At 38.2% G+C, this 15,911-nt stretch overlaps 1 protein-coding gene across 1 annotated transcript in view; it reads left to right on the forward strand.

Annotated features, from left to right (window-relative positions):
- Window positions 1-10,765: 10,765 nt before the first annotated feature.
- The window catches only part of LOC132500586 (uncharacterized protein C8orf34-like), a 119,100-nt gene continuing 113,954 nt past the window's right edge, over window positions 10,766-15,911 (forward strand). Inside the window, exon 1 of the mRNA XM_060115712.1 lies at window positions 10,766-10,844. Coding sequence (XP_059971695.1) covers window positions 10,766-10,844 — 79 coding nt within the window. The remainder of the gene's footprint in view (window positions 10,845-15,911) is intronic.

Raw genomic sequence — 15,911 nt, forward strand, 5'->3', positions numbered from 1 at the left:
ATTTAAGACACAGCATCAAATAAATCATAGCTGTAATCAACACTATAACTACAAAGGGAAAAATTCAGTTGCTACACCTTTATAAATTATATCATAACGTTATGAACTGTGGATATAAGTATTATATAAAATGATTATAGGTGGGACTCCAATATATAGAGTATATATATAATATACTCTACAGATAACTTAGCTTTATCATATATTTGGTCAAATGTTAAATTATGATAACTATTAATCTTTAATTCATAATTTTACTTGCCATTTTGAAACTGGGAAAACACTTTAAGGAATAATTTATGACCAGGTCTTTTAAAATAAGGTGGTCTGAAATTTTATCTTTCTTTTATATATTTTGATAAGTCTCAACTGATCTTCAACTAGTGTTATTTAATGTAAAACTACCTACTAAAGTAATTCTTTAAGACTTCATTAAGAACTTTATTCTAAATAATTTAGAGAAAAGAAAAATCGTTTGCATGTTGCATTTGTTGTCTATAGCTTTATAACAGGTTACCATACACTTAACATACTGAAACAATACATTTATCACCTCAGTTTCTTTGGGTCAGGAATCTAGGCACAGCTCAACTGTGTCCTCTGCTTCAGGGTTTCTCATAAGGCTATAATCAACGTGTCAGTCAGGGCTCCTGGGGTCTCTTCTGAAGCTCAACTGGGGAAGGATCTCCCTCCTACTGCTTGTTGATAGAATTCAGTTCCTCAAGGGTGTTGGACTGAGGGCCTCAGTTCCTAATTGGCAATTGGCCAGAAGCCATCCTGAGTTCTTTGTTGTGTGGGCCTCAAAAACGTGGCAACTTCTTTCATCAAAGTGGGCAAGCCAAAAAAGCAATAAAGTGTGCTAGCAAGATGGAAGCCACAGTTTTTCATAACCCAACCACGGAAATGATGTGCAATCAACTTAGCTGCATTCTACTAGTTAGAAGCTGAGATGCTATGTTTAGCCAATTTTCAATGGGAGAGGATTATATAAGGGCTTGAGTACCAGAAAGCAGGGATCAAGGACCATCTTAGAGCCATCCTGACATGGATGTTTTCATCATGTTGACCTTTACTTATCTCATTTTCTTGTTTTCTTTCTCACGTACAGTGCTCTTGAAGGGAAAAAACTCACAGTATCGTGAGTGGAAAAGGGACCAGAACATATGTGCTTTTTGTATTGCTTATAGAGCAAAGTGGTAGGTTGATGGTATGGTTATAACCTTGATGCTTTCATGATACTAAGAGGCATTGTAATAAATGGGCATGGCAGAAAATATTTCCTAGGGAAGATGAATCTCAAGGCAGTATCTTTTTTTTTTTTTTTTTGTGATACGCGGGCCTCTCACTGTTGTGGCCTCTCCCATTGCGGAGCACAGGCTCCGGACACGCAGGCTCAGCGGCCATGGCTCACGGGCCCAGCCGCTCCACGGCATGTGGGATCTTCCCGGACCGGGGCACGAACCTGTGTCCCCTGCATCGGCAGGCGGACTCTCAACCACTGCGCCACCAGGGAAGCCCAGTATCTTTGTTTTACTAATCATGGCATTGAGTGGGGTTGTAAACTGAACAGTGAGTTCAATTGTTGCTTCAGAAGGACTGCAGATGAAACTATAGTTAAGAAAGGTGGGGGCATCAAAAAAAGATATTTTACGTATGGAGCAACTGTAGAAAGCAAAAACTGATGAGATGACTAAGATGTTTAAAGGTGATTTGGGGAGGGTTTTGCTGTGCAAAGTTCAGTTTAACTCTCTCTTCTGTAGTCTCATGAAATTTCCAGTAAAAATCTCCATCAGTGAGACATCATTTGAAATGTGGGTGAGCAATGAGATACTGAGATTGGTGTTAAGGCAAAGGCAGAGCAGCCCTTGCTGACTTCATTGGGAATATAGTGTGAACAGGGTATTATGCTGTGGTTGGGAAAACATGGTCTTAGTGTTCAAGTCCAGGCTGTACCACATATTAGCTGTGTGACCTAATCCAACTAAACTCTCAATCAAATGTCAGAACCCATAGGCTGAACATGGCTTACACTGTTTGGCCTATACTTTAAATGCCTTCAAAATTGCCCAATCTCCAGCCTGTACTCTATTTTTCATACCTGTCCCTTTTATTCCTATATGGCACCTGCCTGTAATGCAGGTAAATAAAATAAGCCTTACTGCAGCGATTCTCAACCTCAGCACTGTTGACTTTTTTTTTTTTTAAACATCCTTATTGGAGTATAATTGCTTTACAATGGTGTGTTAGTTTCTGCTGTATAACAAAGTGAATCAGCTATACGTATACATATATCCCATATCTCCTCCCTCTTGCATCTCCCTCCCTCCCTCCCTATCCCACCCCTCTTGATGGTCACAAAGCACTGAGCTGATCACCCTGTGCTATGCGGCTGCTTCCCACTAGCTATCTGTTTTACATGTGGTAGTGTATATATGTCCATGCCACTCTCTCACTTCGTCCCAGCTTACCCTTCCCCCTTCCCCATAGCCTCAAGTCCATTCTCTGCATCTGCGCCTTTATTCCTGTCCTGCCCCTAGGTTCTTCAGAAACACTTTTTTTTTTTTTAAGATTCCATATATAAGTGTTAGCGTATGGTATCTGTTTTTCTCTTTCTGACTTACTTCACTGTGTATGACAGTCTCTAGGTCCATCCAACTCACTACAAATAACTCAATTTCATTTATTTTTATGGTGGAGTAATATTCCATTGTATACATGTGCCACATCTTCTTTATCCATTCATCTGTCGATGGACACTTAGGTTGCTTCCCTGTCCTGGCTATTGTAACTAGAGCTGTGGTGAACATTATGGTACATGAGCCTTTGAATTATGGTTTTCTCAGGGTATGTGTCCAGTAGTGGGATTGCTGGGTCGTATGGTAGTTCTATTTTTAGTTTTTTAAGGAATCTCCATACTGTTCTCCATAGTGGCTGTATCAATTTACATTGCCACCAACAGTGCAAGAGGGTTCCCTTTTCTCCACACCCTCTCCAGCATTTACTGTTTGTAGATTTTTAGATGATGGCCATTATGACTGGTGTGAGGTGATACCTCATTGTACTTTTGATTTGCATTTCTCTAATGATTAGTGATGTTGAGCATCCTTTCATGTGTTTGTTGGCAATCTGTATATCTTCTTTGGAGAAATGTCGACTTAAGGTCTTCTGCCCGTTTTTGGATTGGGTTGTTTGTTTTTTTGGTATTGAGCTGCATGAGCTGCTTGTATATTTTGGAGATTAATCCTTTGTCAGTTGCTTCGTTTGAAAATATTTTATCCCATTCTGGGGGTTGTCTTTCAGTCTTGTTTATGGTTTCCTTTGCTGTGCAAAAGCTTTTAAGTTTCATTAGGTCCCATGTGTTTATTTTTGTTTTTATTTCCATTTCTCTAGGAGATGGGTCAAAAGGGATCTTGCTGTATTTATGTCATAGAGTGTTCTGCCTATGTTTTCCTCTAAGAGTTTGATAGTGTCTGGCTTTACATTTAGGTCTTTAATCCATTTTGACTTTATTTTTGTGTACGGTGTTAGGGAGTGTTCTAATTTCATTCTTTTACATGTAGCTGTCCAGTTTTCCCAGCACCACTTACTGAAGAGGCTGTACATTGTATATTCTTGCCTCCTTTATCCATGATAAGGTGGCCATATGTGCATGGGTTTATCTCTGGGCTTTCTATCATGTTCCATTGATCTATATTTCTGTTTTACTGCCAGTACCATACTGTCTTGATTACTGTAGGTTTGTAGTATAGTCTGAAGTCAGGGAACCTGATTCCTCCAGCTCCATTTTTTTCTCTCATGATTCTTTGGTGATTCAGGGTCTTTTGTATTTCCATACAAATTGTGAATTTTTTTGTTCTAGTTCTGTGAAAAATGCCGTTGGTAGTTTGATAGGGATTGCATTGAATCTGTAGATTGCTTTGGGTAGTAGAGTCATTTTCACAGTGTTGATTCTTCCAATCCAAGAACACAGTGTATCTGTCCATCTGTTTGTATCATCTTTAATTTCTTTCATCAGTATCTTATAGCTTTCTGCATATAGGTCATCTGTTTCCTTAGGTAGGTTTATGCCTAGGTATTTTATTCTTCTTGTTGCAGTGGTAAATGGGAGTGTTTCCTTAATTTCTCTTTCAGATTTTTCATCATTAGTGTATAGGAATGCAAGAGATTTCTGTGCATTAATTTTGTGTCCTGCTACTCTACCAAATTCATTGATTAGCTGTAGTAGTTTTCTGGTAGCATCTTTAGGTTTCTCTGTGTATAGCATCATGTCATCTGCAAACAGTGTCAGTTTTACTTTTTTGTTCCGATCTGGATTCCGTTTATTTCTTTTTCTACTCTTATTGCTATGGCTAAAACTTCCATGACTATGTTGAATAATAGTGGTGAGAATGGGCAACCTTGTCTTGTTCCTGATCTTAATGGAAATGGTTTCAGTTTTTCACCATTGAGAATGCTGTTGGCTGTGGGTTTGTCATATATGGCCTTTATTATGTTGAGGTAAGTTCCCTCTATGCCTACTTTCTGAAGGGTTTTTATCATAAATGCATGTTGAATTTTGTTGAAAGCTTTTTCTGCATCTGTTCAGCTGATCATATGGTTTTTATCCTTCAGTTTGTTAATATGGTGTATCACAATGATTGATTTGCATATACTGAAGAATTGTTGCATTCCTGGGATAAACCCCACTAGATCATGGTGTATGATCCTTTTAGTGTGCTATTGGATTCTGCTTGCTAGTATTATGTTGAGGATTTTTGCATTTATGTTCATTAGTGATATTGGCCTGTAGTTTTCTTTTTTTGTGACATGTTTGTCTGGTTTTGGTATCAGGGTGATGGTGGCCTCATAGAATGAGTTTGGGAGTGTTCCTCCCTCCTGTAGGAAGAGTTTGAGAAGGATAGATGTTAGCTCTTCTCTAAATGTTTGATAGATTTTGCCTGTGAAGCCATCTGGTCCTGGGCTTTGATTTGTTGGAAGACTTTTGCTCAGTTTCAATTGCAGTGCTTGTGATTGGTCTGTTTATATTTTCTATTTCTTCCTGGTTCAGTCTTGGCAGGTTGTGCATTTCTAAGAATTTGTCCATTTCTTCCAGGTTGTCCATTTTATTGGCATAGAGTTTCTTGTAGTAATCTCTCATGATCCTTTGTATTTCTGCAGTGTCCGTTGTCACTTCTCTTTTTTATTTCTAATTCTATTGATTTGAGTCTTCTCCCTTTTTCGCTTGATGAGTCCGGCTAATGGTTATCAATTTTGTTTATCTTCTCAAAGAACCAGCTTTTAGTTTTATTGATCTTTGCTGTTGTTTCCTTCATTTCTTTTCCACTGATTTCTGATCTGATCTTTATGATTTCTTTCCTTCTGCTAACTTTGGATTTATTTTGTTCTTTCTCTAATTGCTTTAGGTGTAAGGTTAGGTTGTTTATTTGGGATTTTTCTTGTTTCTTGAAGTAAGATTGTACTGCTATAATCTTTCCTCTTAGAACTGCTTTTGCTGCATTCCATAGGTTTTGGTTCGTCGTGTTTTCATTGTCATTTGTTTCTAGGTATTTTTTGATTTCCTCTTTGATTTCTTCAATGAACTCTTGGTTATTTAGTAGTGTATTATTTAGCCTCCATATGTTTGTATTTTTTACAGATTTTTTTCCTGTTATTGATATCTAGTCTCATAGCATTGTTGTCAGAAAAGATACTTGATATGATTTCAATTTTCTTAAATTTACCAAGGCTTGATTTGTGACCCAAGATATGATCTATCCTGGAGAATTTTCCATGAGCACCTGAGAAGGAAGTGTATTCTGTTGTTTTTGGATGGAATGTCCTATAAATATCAATTAAGTCCATCTCGTTTAATGTATCATTTAAAGCTTGTGTTTCCTTATTTATTTTCATTTTGGATGATCTGTCCATTGGTGAAAGTGGGGTGTTAAAGTCCCCTACTATGATTGTGTTACTGTGTATTTCCCCTTTTAAAGCTGTTAGCATTTACCTTATGAATTGCAGTGCTCCTATGTTGGGTGCATAAATATTTACAGTTGTTATATCTTCTTCTTGGATTGATCCTTTGATCATTATGTAGTGTCCTTTGTCTCTTGTAATAGTCTTTATTTTAAAGTCTATTTTGTCTGATATGAGAATTGCTACTCCAGCTTTCTTTTGATTTCCATTTGCATGGAATATCTTTTTCCATCCCCTCACTTTCAGTCTGGATGTGTCCCTAGGTCCGAAGTGGGTCTCTTGGAGACAGCATATATAGAGGTTTTGTTTTTGTATCCTTTCCGCCAGTCCATGTCTTTTGGTTGGGGTATTTATTGTATTTACATTTAAGGTAGTTATTGATATGTATGTTCCTATTACCATTTTTTAAATTGTTTTGGGTTTTTTATTGTAGGTTTTTTCCTTCTCTTGTGTTTCCTGCCTAGAGAAGTTCCTTTAGCATTTGTTGTAAAGCTGGTTTGGTGGTGCTGAATTCTCTTACGTTTTGCTTGCCTGTATGGTTTTAATTTCTCTGTTGAATCTGAATGTGATCCTTGCTGGGTAGAGTAATCTTAGTTGTAGGTTTTTTCCCTTTCATCACTTTAAATATGTCCTGCCACTCCCTTGTGGCTTGCAGAGTTTCTGCTGAAAGATCAGCATTTAACCTTATGGGGATTCCCTTGTATGTTATTTGTTGCTTTTCCCTTGCTGCTTTTAATATTTTTTCTTTGTATTTAATTTTTATAGTTTGATTAATGTGTGTCTTGGTGTGTTTCTCCTTGGATTTTTCCTGTATGGGACTCTCTGTGCTTTCTGGACTTGATTGACTATTTCCTTTCCCCTATTAGTTTCAACTATAATCTCTTCAACTATTTTCTCAGTCCCTTTTTTTTTCTCTTCTTCTGGGACCCCTATAATTCAAATGTTGGTGCATTTAATGTTGTCCCAGAGGTCTCTGAAACTGTCCTCAATTCTTCTCATTCTTTTTTCTTTATTCTGCTCTGCAGTAGTTATTTCCACTATTTTATCTTCCAGGTCACTTATCTGTTCTTCTGCCCCAGTTATTCTGCTACTGATTCCTTCTAGAGAATTTTTAATTTCATTTATTGTGTTGTTCATCATTGTTTGTTCGCTCTTTAGTTCTTCTATATCCTTGTTAAATGTTTCTTGTATTTCCTCCATTCTATTTCCAAGATTTTGCATGATTTTACTATCATTACTCTGAATTCTTTTTCAAGTAGACTGCCTATTTCCTCTTAATTTGTTTGGTCTGGTGGACTTTTACCTTGCTCCTTCATCTGTTATGTATTTCTCTGTCTTCTCATTTTGCTTAACTTACTGTGTTTGGGGTCTCCTTTTTGCAGGCTGCAGGTTCATAGTTCCCGTTGTTTTTGGTGTCTGCCCTCAGTGGGTAAGGTTGGTTCAGTGGGTAGTGTAGGCTTCCTGGTGGAAGGGACTTTTGCCTGTTTTCTGGTGGATGAAGCTGGATCTTGTCTTTCTGGTGGGCAGGACCGAGTCCAGTGGTGTGTTTTGGGATGTCTGTGAACTTACTATTATTTTAGGCAGCCTCTCTGCTAATGGGTGGGGTTGTGTTCCTGTCCTGCTAGTTGTTTGGCATAGGGTGCCCAGCACTGTAGCTTGCTGGTCGTTGAGTGGAGCTTGGTCTTAGCATTGAGATGGAGATCTCTGGGAGGTCTTTCACTGTTTGATATTATGTGGGGCTGGGATGTCTCTAGTGGAGCAATGTCCTGAACTTGGCTCTCCTACCTCAGAGGCTCAGGCCTGACACCTGGTCAGAGCACCAAGACCCTGTCATCCATATGACTCAGAGGAAATGGGAGAAAAAAAAAGAAAGAAGAAAGAAAATAAAGTTATTTTTTAAAAAATTATTAAAAAATAAAAAGTTAAAAAAAATGCAAGAAGAGAGCAACCAAACCAAAAAACAAATCCACCAATGATAACAAGCGCTAAAACCTGTTAAAAAAAAAAAAGAAAACTGACAGTCAGAACCCTAGGACAAATGGTAAAAGGAAACCTATACAGACACAATCACAAAAAGAAGTATACACATACACACTCACAAAAGGAGAAAAAGAAAATATATATATATATACAAAAAAAAAAGACAGCAACCAAATCAATAAACAAATCTACCAATGATAATAAGCTCTAAATACTAAACTAAGATAAACATAAAACCAGAAACAAATTAGATGCAGAAAGCAAACCCCAAGTCTACAGTTGCTCCCAAAGTCCACCACCTCAATTTTGGTATGATTTGTTGTCTATTCTGGTGTTCCACAGATGCAGGGTACATCAAGTTGATTGTGGAAATTTAATCTGCTGCTCCTGAGGCTGCTGGGAGACATTTCCCTTTCTCTTCTTTCTTCACACAGCTCCTGGGGTTCAGCTTTGGATTTGGCCACGCCTCTGCGTGTAGGTCGCCTGAGGGTGTCTGTTCTTCATTCAGACAGGATGGGGTTAAAGGAGCAGCTGATTCCGGGGCTCTGGCTCACTCAGGCCGGGGCAAGGGAGGGGTATGGAACGTGGGGTGAGCCTGTGGCAGCACATGCCAACATGACATTGCAACAGCCTGAGGTGCACTGTGTGTTCTCCCGGGGAACTTGTCCCTGGATCACGGGACCCTGGCAGTGGCGGGCTTCAGAGGCTCCCGGGATGGGAGGTGTGGATAGTGACCTGTACTTGCACACAGGCTTCTTGGTGACTGAGGTAGCAGCCTTAGCGTCTCATGCCCATCTCTGGTGTCTGCGCTGATATCCGTGGCTCACGCCCATCTCTGGAGCTCGTTTAGGTGGTGCTCTGAATCCCCTCTCCTTGTGCACCCCTAAACAATGGTCTCCTGCCTCTTTGGCAGGTCTAGAGTTTTTCCTGGACTCCCTCCTGGCTAGCTGTGGCGCACTAGCCCCCTTCAGGCTGTGTTCACACAGCCAACCCCAGTCCTCTCCCTGGGGTCTTACCTCCAAAGCCCAAGCCTCAGCTCCCAGCCCCAACCCGTCCCAGAGGGTGAGCAGACAAGCCTCTCAGGCTGATGAGGCTGATGAGTGCTGGTTGGCACCGATCCTCTGTGCAGGAATCTCTCCACTTTGCCCTCTGCACCCCTGTTGCTGAGCTCTCCTCCGTGGCTCCGAAGCCTACCCCACCCCACGCCCACCCCCCATCTCCACCAGAGAAGGGGCTTCCTAGTGTGTGGAAACTTTTTCTCCTTCACAGCTCCCTCACAGAGGGGCAGGCCCCATCCCTATTCTTTTGTCTCTGTTTTTTCTTTTTTGTTTTGCTCTACCCACATATGTGGGGAGTTTCTTGCATTTTGGGAAGTCTGAGGTCTTCTGCCAGCGTTCAGTAGGTGTTCTGTAGGAGTTGTTCCACATGTAGATGTGTTCTTGATGTATTTGTGTGGAAGGAGGTGATCTCCATATCTTACTCGTCCGCCATCTTGAAGTTCCCCCAGCACTATTGCCATTGGGGGCTGGATAATTCTTTGTTGTGAAGGGCTGTTCTGTACCCAGTAGATTCCAGTGGCATCCACCCTCCACCCTCCTTTAAGTTATGACAACCAAAAATGTCTTCAGGTGGTGTCCTGTGTCTGCTTGTAGTGGAGGGAGGAATAAATCACCCATGGTTGAGAACCACTGCCTTAGAGGGTTGTTTGGTGGAGCAAAATGAAGTGTGACATCTCAAAGCACCTAAAAGGGTACTTAAAATGTAATAGGGACTCAACAAATGATGGTTTTCCTCTAAAATTTGGCATTGGAGAATAGAATCTTATACATGGAGTTAACTCAATGTAAGTCTACTGAAACATGGAAGGCAAATAATCCTGTGTTAATAATGATAATTTATATAGCTACTAATTTGAGAAATCATTTGTTACAGGTATTTGTGTGTATACATAAAAGGTGACCCTCACCTCTAAAGCCAGACCAATCGGGCTTCCATCGCTGTCTGTTCCAATTAATACTGTGTGCTCTGGGGAAGTCCTTCACACTTCCTGAGGGACTTTATCTGTAAAATACCTTATTAATAAAATGGAGTAACAGTGACATGGATATCATGGTGTTGGATGATTCAGTCACTCATTCGTTCAATGTATACCTATTGAGCATCTCTTATGTTCCAGGTGTAGGAAATGTGAGATAGTCTCTGCCATGTTGAGAATTCGTTAGTGAGGAATCAAATGATGAACAAATAAATTAAAAATGTAATAATTCCAGGATGTAACAGTTGTTCTGAAGATAAAGAGAGATAACAAGGATAAGGAATAATAGAAGATGCTCTCTTAGACAGAGTAGTCAAGGAAATCCCCTCTTATAAGGCAGTATTTGAGCAGAGGCTTGAATGAAGGGAGAGAAAGACAGTATGGTCATATCTGGGGCAAGGGCACCCGAGGGAGAAAACACAGCAAGTGCAGAGACATGAAGATATTAATGATCTTGGATTGTTCATGGCACAGGAAGAGGCTAGGGTTGCTATAGGGAGTATATTGCATAGTCAGTTCATTCACTTCTAGATTTTTATGTTTTTTTTTCTTATCACCAAATACTCTTCTTTAGGAAACTCAAAAATTTATATAATGTAGGAAGTGAGATGAGGTTCTTAGGTGGTATCATCCTGCATGACATGTTATTAAAGAACAGTTCCATAGAGGCAACTATCCAAGAAAATGGAACAAGATGAAAATAATCTTGTAGAATTTAATGTGTGGTGGCAACGTTTTGTGGCTTGAAGTGTAAGGGATGAGAACAGCATGTGAATTCCAAGAAAGCATCACAGAATGGAAAGTGGATTTACAATGTGTCAGACAGGGTGGCAACATCTTGTGGCATGTGGCTCGTATCTCAGTGATGGGAAAGGTATGTCCTGTGACTGCTTCTCGCCTGTGGCACACCACAAGGGAGGAGTTGGCAGCCATATCCAAAATACATCAGCAGCAAGTTTAGCATATGACCAGCCACGATCTTCTTTTTTTATTTTTCCTAAAGTGTGATTCTTTTTTTACGTATCCCAAAGGGCTCTACATAAAACAGAAATGAAGGAAGATTGAAGGAGAGAGGATAGGAGGCAGTTATGAGACTTAACATCTTTTTTAGACTAACCATATTGGATTTAGGATCCCAACACATGTGACAAGCATACTAAAATACTTTTTTATATTTTATTTTTACTTTTTAACATGCGTTTAGTTGGTTAAAATTTGCTTCATTGAGAATATTGCATGGTGAGTTGACAAGCGCAGTATCAACAGTATCAACAAGCGCAAAGTTCAGAGGAGGGTCGCCAAGTACAAAGTAAATAAAATGGAGGACAGTTGAAGCGAAAGAAGTCTATTCGGTTGAGGCTTTAGTGAAGGAGGGGTACTATCAAAACTGAAGACTTAAGCAAAAAGAAAGTTAGAATACAAGGAAAGAAAGAGGAAAGGAGGGTGATGGTGGGAGGTTTTCACCACCATGACTTGTTACACTTGAAATCCAAGAAAAAGGTAAACTAACAATAAATTCTGAGTTTAATCACTAACCTCATAGCAATTTAGTTTTATGTGTTTGTGTCATGTATGTGAAGTCAACTGACTTCAGGCAGAATCACCTTTACTAAAGGCAAGTTTAGAGCATGGATACCGAAACTGTATAGTATTGGGACTATAGCAATTAGTGTATGAATTTATCATACTCTCTCCAAAGGGCTTATTTTGAGTTAGCAAATTATGTAATTAATGCAGAAACACTTATGAAAATGAACTCAGTTGATACTTGTGGTCTGGATCAAGAATAAAAATATCCAGTATGGTAATTAATAATTATCCAGGGTGTAATTATTAGGTTTATGGTCAAAAGTTCATTAGCAAGCAACAAATTGATACAGTGCACATAGGAACTTCCCAACATAAGACCTTATTTATTTAACACAGAGCCTGTGGGAACATAAAAATTATATTAAATAGCATTCATAAGTAGTTTAGAAACAAACAAAAAAATAAGTGTTAGTGTGATGTATCACCTGTAATGGCTAAAATAATGCTTACTGTAACATAATGGTACCTAATAGGGGAAGTAATCATTCCATAACTAAACCATTGGGATGAGAAATACTTTCTCACCATTGAGAGAGATAAATGATATGAGTGCTTTAGCCAGAGACATGTCCCAGGGGAATTAAAATTAAATACACTTTTAAATGGTGGTTAAAATGATGAGCTCTGCAAGATTTTGTATGATTCTCATTAAAAAATTACATATTTTACCCATCATCCTAAAAAAATTAATAATCTACCTAATCCCAGCCTTTTAGATTAACCAGCCTTCCTTGCCTTGCTCTTGTCTACACTGTGAACCCTGTGCTTGGCTTGCCTCATTTCTGTTTTCCAGTTCTATTCCTGAACACCTCTACTTAGCTCTGCTAATCTCCCGTCTGTGGCCTCCCGCTCCTACCCTTCAAGTCTGGTCCTTGGTGCTCCTCCTCTGGCTGTCTCTAGATTTCTGTGTTGGTCATGAGGTGTCCTCACTTCAATTAGGCTGTAACCAAGCTTTCAGTCATACCAGACAGTCTGCTTATCGATCCCCACCTGAAATGAGTCCACGTCCCTGGAATTTCAGTTATTTTTAAAATAAAGAGACTTGTTCACAACATCTATCTGTCAAACCTTTAGAGGGTGACAAAAGTTTCAGGAGGAAGTCAATTTTTTGTGTATACAATATAATCTTTTGAATTTGTGGTAGGTGCAAATTGAGGAAAATGTAGATATACTCTGATGCAGAAATCAGGCTTTGAGTAATGTTTGGGTTGAAATTTGTTAGAAGCACTAGTATTTTCTTACAGAATGGAAGGAGAAAACCACTCCCAGATGTCTTAATTTTTCTGACTAACAGAGAAGCCTTCACAATTTATGTAATGATGGGTTCAATTAACCCAAGTCTTGTGATTCATTTGCAATCTAAGGGAACAAGTTCCAGCCCATAAATTTTTACAGATGTTTGTGATCATCATGTATTTGGCTGTTGATGGTCAAAGAAATTAAACAGGAACTGGTAGCTAACAAAAAATATCTCAGAAAGTGTTTTGCTCTTTTCAGTTAACACTAGAAGACAAAGAACGAATGTAAATTTAAGTTTACATAAACATTTTGCCTAACCTACTGGCCAAATCACTTTCTTTGTTTATTGATCTCATGTGGTCAAGGAAAGTAAATATTCTGTAACCTACTCTCTCTCATTAAAAAGGGAAACTTCAACTCAGCTTTTAAATTCCACCAAACTTTTATAAATGCAATGCTAACTAAAATTTTTTAAACTAAGTTTGATCTAAAAAATTCCAGCCTATAATTTCTCATGTCTACCATTTTGTTCTTATCAATTATGAATCTAGTTAAGCCATACTACACTGATATACTGAGAAAGAAAACTGAACTCATATTGGAGGCATGATTGTAGAAATAGAGAACCAATAGAAGCATGGCCTCAACATCCTTCTTCCACCTTTCAACCAGAATTTATCCCAGCAAAGTGAATTATGTTTTTCTCTCAATTATTTCTTTCCCTTTTTTAAGGAAATAGTTTAGCTGTCTCACATAACAAAAAAGTATTCATAAGTATTTTATTAAAACCTGTCTAATTTCTTATATGTTTTCTTAACATTTGTTTTATTTTTTTAATAATTCACTCAGCATATATAACATCTGTTTAAAATATTTGACCAAATCAGCTCTATCGACGTAAATCAACCAAACAGTTGCAATACAGGGAAAAACTGCCATATAATTCTTGTGTAACCCATCACTGAATCACTGTGAAGGGACTTGTGTTTGGAAAGCTTTTAATTTTTGTTCCTAGAAACAGATGTGAAAATTCACTCATATCCCACATTGTCTAGTTCAAGCAGCTGTAAATTATTTCATGGATTACACTTGAATGAAATGAAAGTCCTGGGATTATTTCATCTAGGCAGCTGTTATTTCCTTAAATTAAATGAAAACAATTCTTTGCTTGATTAATTCTTCGTTATTTGGATTGCATAAAGTGCTCATGTCTTTAGTCATAAATTAGTTCATTTTTCTCTATAGTAACCTGTGATTCAAAAGATGCATCACAAGTTTATCGGCTACCTTTAAAAATAAATTACTGCTTTGGGCTTTCTATTGTGAAAAAGAATAAATATGGTACTCTTCTTTTAAATATAATAGTCATATAATGCACACATTTCACTTGTAAAGAAAGTTAGACATAAGAAGTGTCACTGCTTGATTTTAACTGCTGGGCTGATAATTCTATCAGCTTTTCTCAGCCATATGGTCTATAGCTTCATTCCACACTCCATTACTCCAGACTTGCCCTTCTAACTGCCTACCAAATATCCATATGGATATCTTGACGATAGCTCCATCTAAGCATGTGTGAAACCAAAGATGTTATCTCTTCCTATATTCCCTGAAAGTGGTAATATGGAGAAACCTGCAAGGATTTCACATGCAGTCATTCACGACAACCTGTTGAATCTTCCTCTGAAATTACCTTCTGATGCATTTCTCTCTCTTGCTACTGTTCCTTCCTTACCCCAGGCCCTCAGCAGCTGATACATCCATTATGGAGGATACAGGCTTCTTCCCGCCTCAACTCCTTGTTTCCAGTTTTCACTTTGCCAAATGGCTGTAGGGAAGTGCAGCACATGTATTCCTTCAAAAACCAATTTTCCAAAAGCCAATTCCACATAAAGATCAACTTGTCAAATAGTTAATTAACCAAGTTTATCAAATTATACAAAAGTCTTCTCTTGAGACAGGTGTCTGATAAGTGCTCTGAGTGACATCTCAGGGGAGCTCAGGCCTATCATTTGCAGAGAAAAAAGTCTTGTAGTCAGCAAATATCAGTGAATGCCTACCCTGTGCTAGACACACTTCTAAGACAGTGAGATTACAATAGTAAGTGAGAAAAACTTATTTCCTATCTCTAGTTATCAGAAAAGCAATTTTGTAAATTTAGAAAATTGTTTATTTCAATAAGTACATCTACAATGATCTCTATAAAACACAGATTCAATGACTCTATCTCCCTTCATCATCTGAGACTAAACTCTTTTCCAGTATTACATTCTTCTATCCCTATACATCTCAAGTTATGGTCATATAGCTGTATAACTTTCCCTGATATACTATGTCCCTTCAAATCTCTGCTTTTTCATGTTCTTACAGCCCTCTGAAGAGTCCTTTACCACCTGGTCTGGCTTATATACTTCTACTCAACTGTTACCTAATTATTCAACTTCCTAATAATTCCTTTATCATTTAGGTTTCAGTTAGAAAACTGAAACTAATCTACATGATTAAAATAGAATACTGTCAAGTGCTGACATAATATTTGGCAGTTTCATGGGTTTGTTTTTAACTTCAGTTAGTTGATTTTTCATATGTTTTCCATAACATATAAAACATTTATTTTTGTTTTTTTTCTGGGATAGAGCTGATCACATTACATTATTCACATATGTATTACATATACATTATGTATCATGTATATGTATCACATATACATTACTTCTTAACTAGACATTAACAGTCACTACAGAGTTTGACTTCAAAGTATCAAAATAGAACAAGTATATTTTTTAAAATTCCCATGAGGTTATTTTTACATAATCTTTCTCTACCACTGTTACCTGAAGAATCATGAGATTCCTTGATGAAAAAAAGTATTACTGCTTGCTTCAGAGAAATTTCTAGTTGGCTAGAGTGTCTCCTTAATATTACTGACTTTGGGAACTCTGATATCTCTTCCATGAGACAGACCTTTAGGTATTTGAACTTTGCCATTTGTGGACATGTGCATTTAGCTTGGGGAGCATATTTGACTTTCTCTGCTTGGTTCTGAGTTGGGAAAAAGGAGGGGATCTGGCCTCTATGAACCAGGTCCGGAGGGCTTTGGGCCAACTGCTGC

The sequence above is a fragment of the Mesoplodon densirostris genome, chromosome 13 (genome assembly GCF_025265405.1).
Source record: "Mesoplodon densirostris isolate mMesDen1 chromosome 13, mMesDen1 primary haplotype, whole genome shotgun sequence".
Classification (NCBI taxonomy): domain Eukaryota; kingdom Metazoa; phylum Chordata; class Mammalia; order Artiodactyla; family Ziphiidae; genus Mesoplodon; species Mesoplodon densirostris.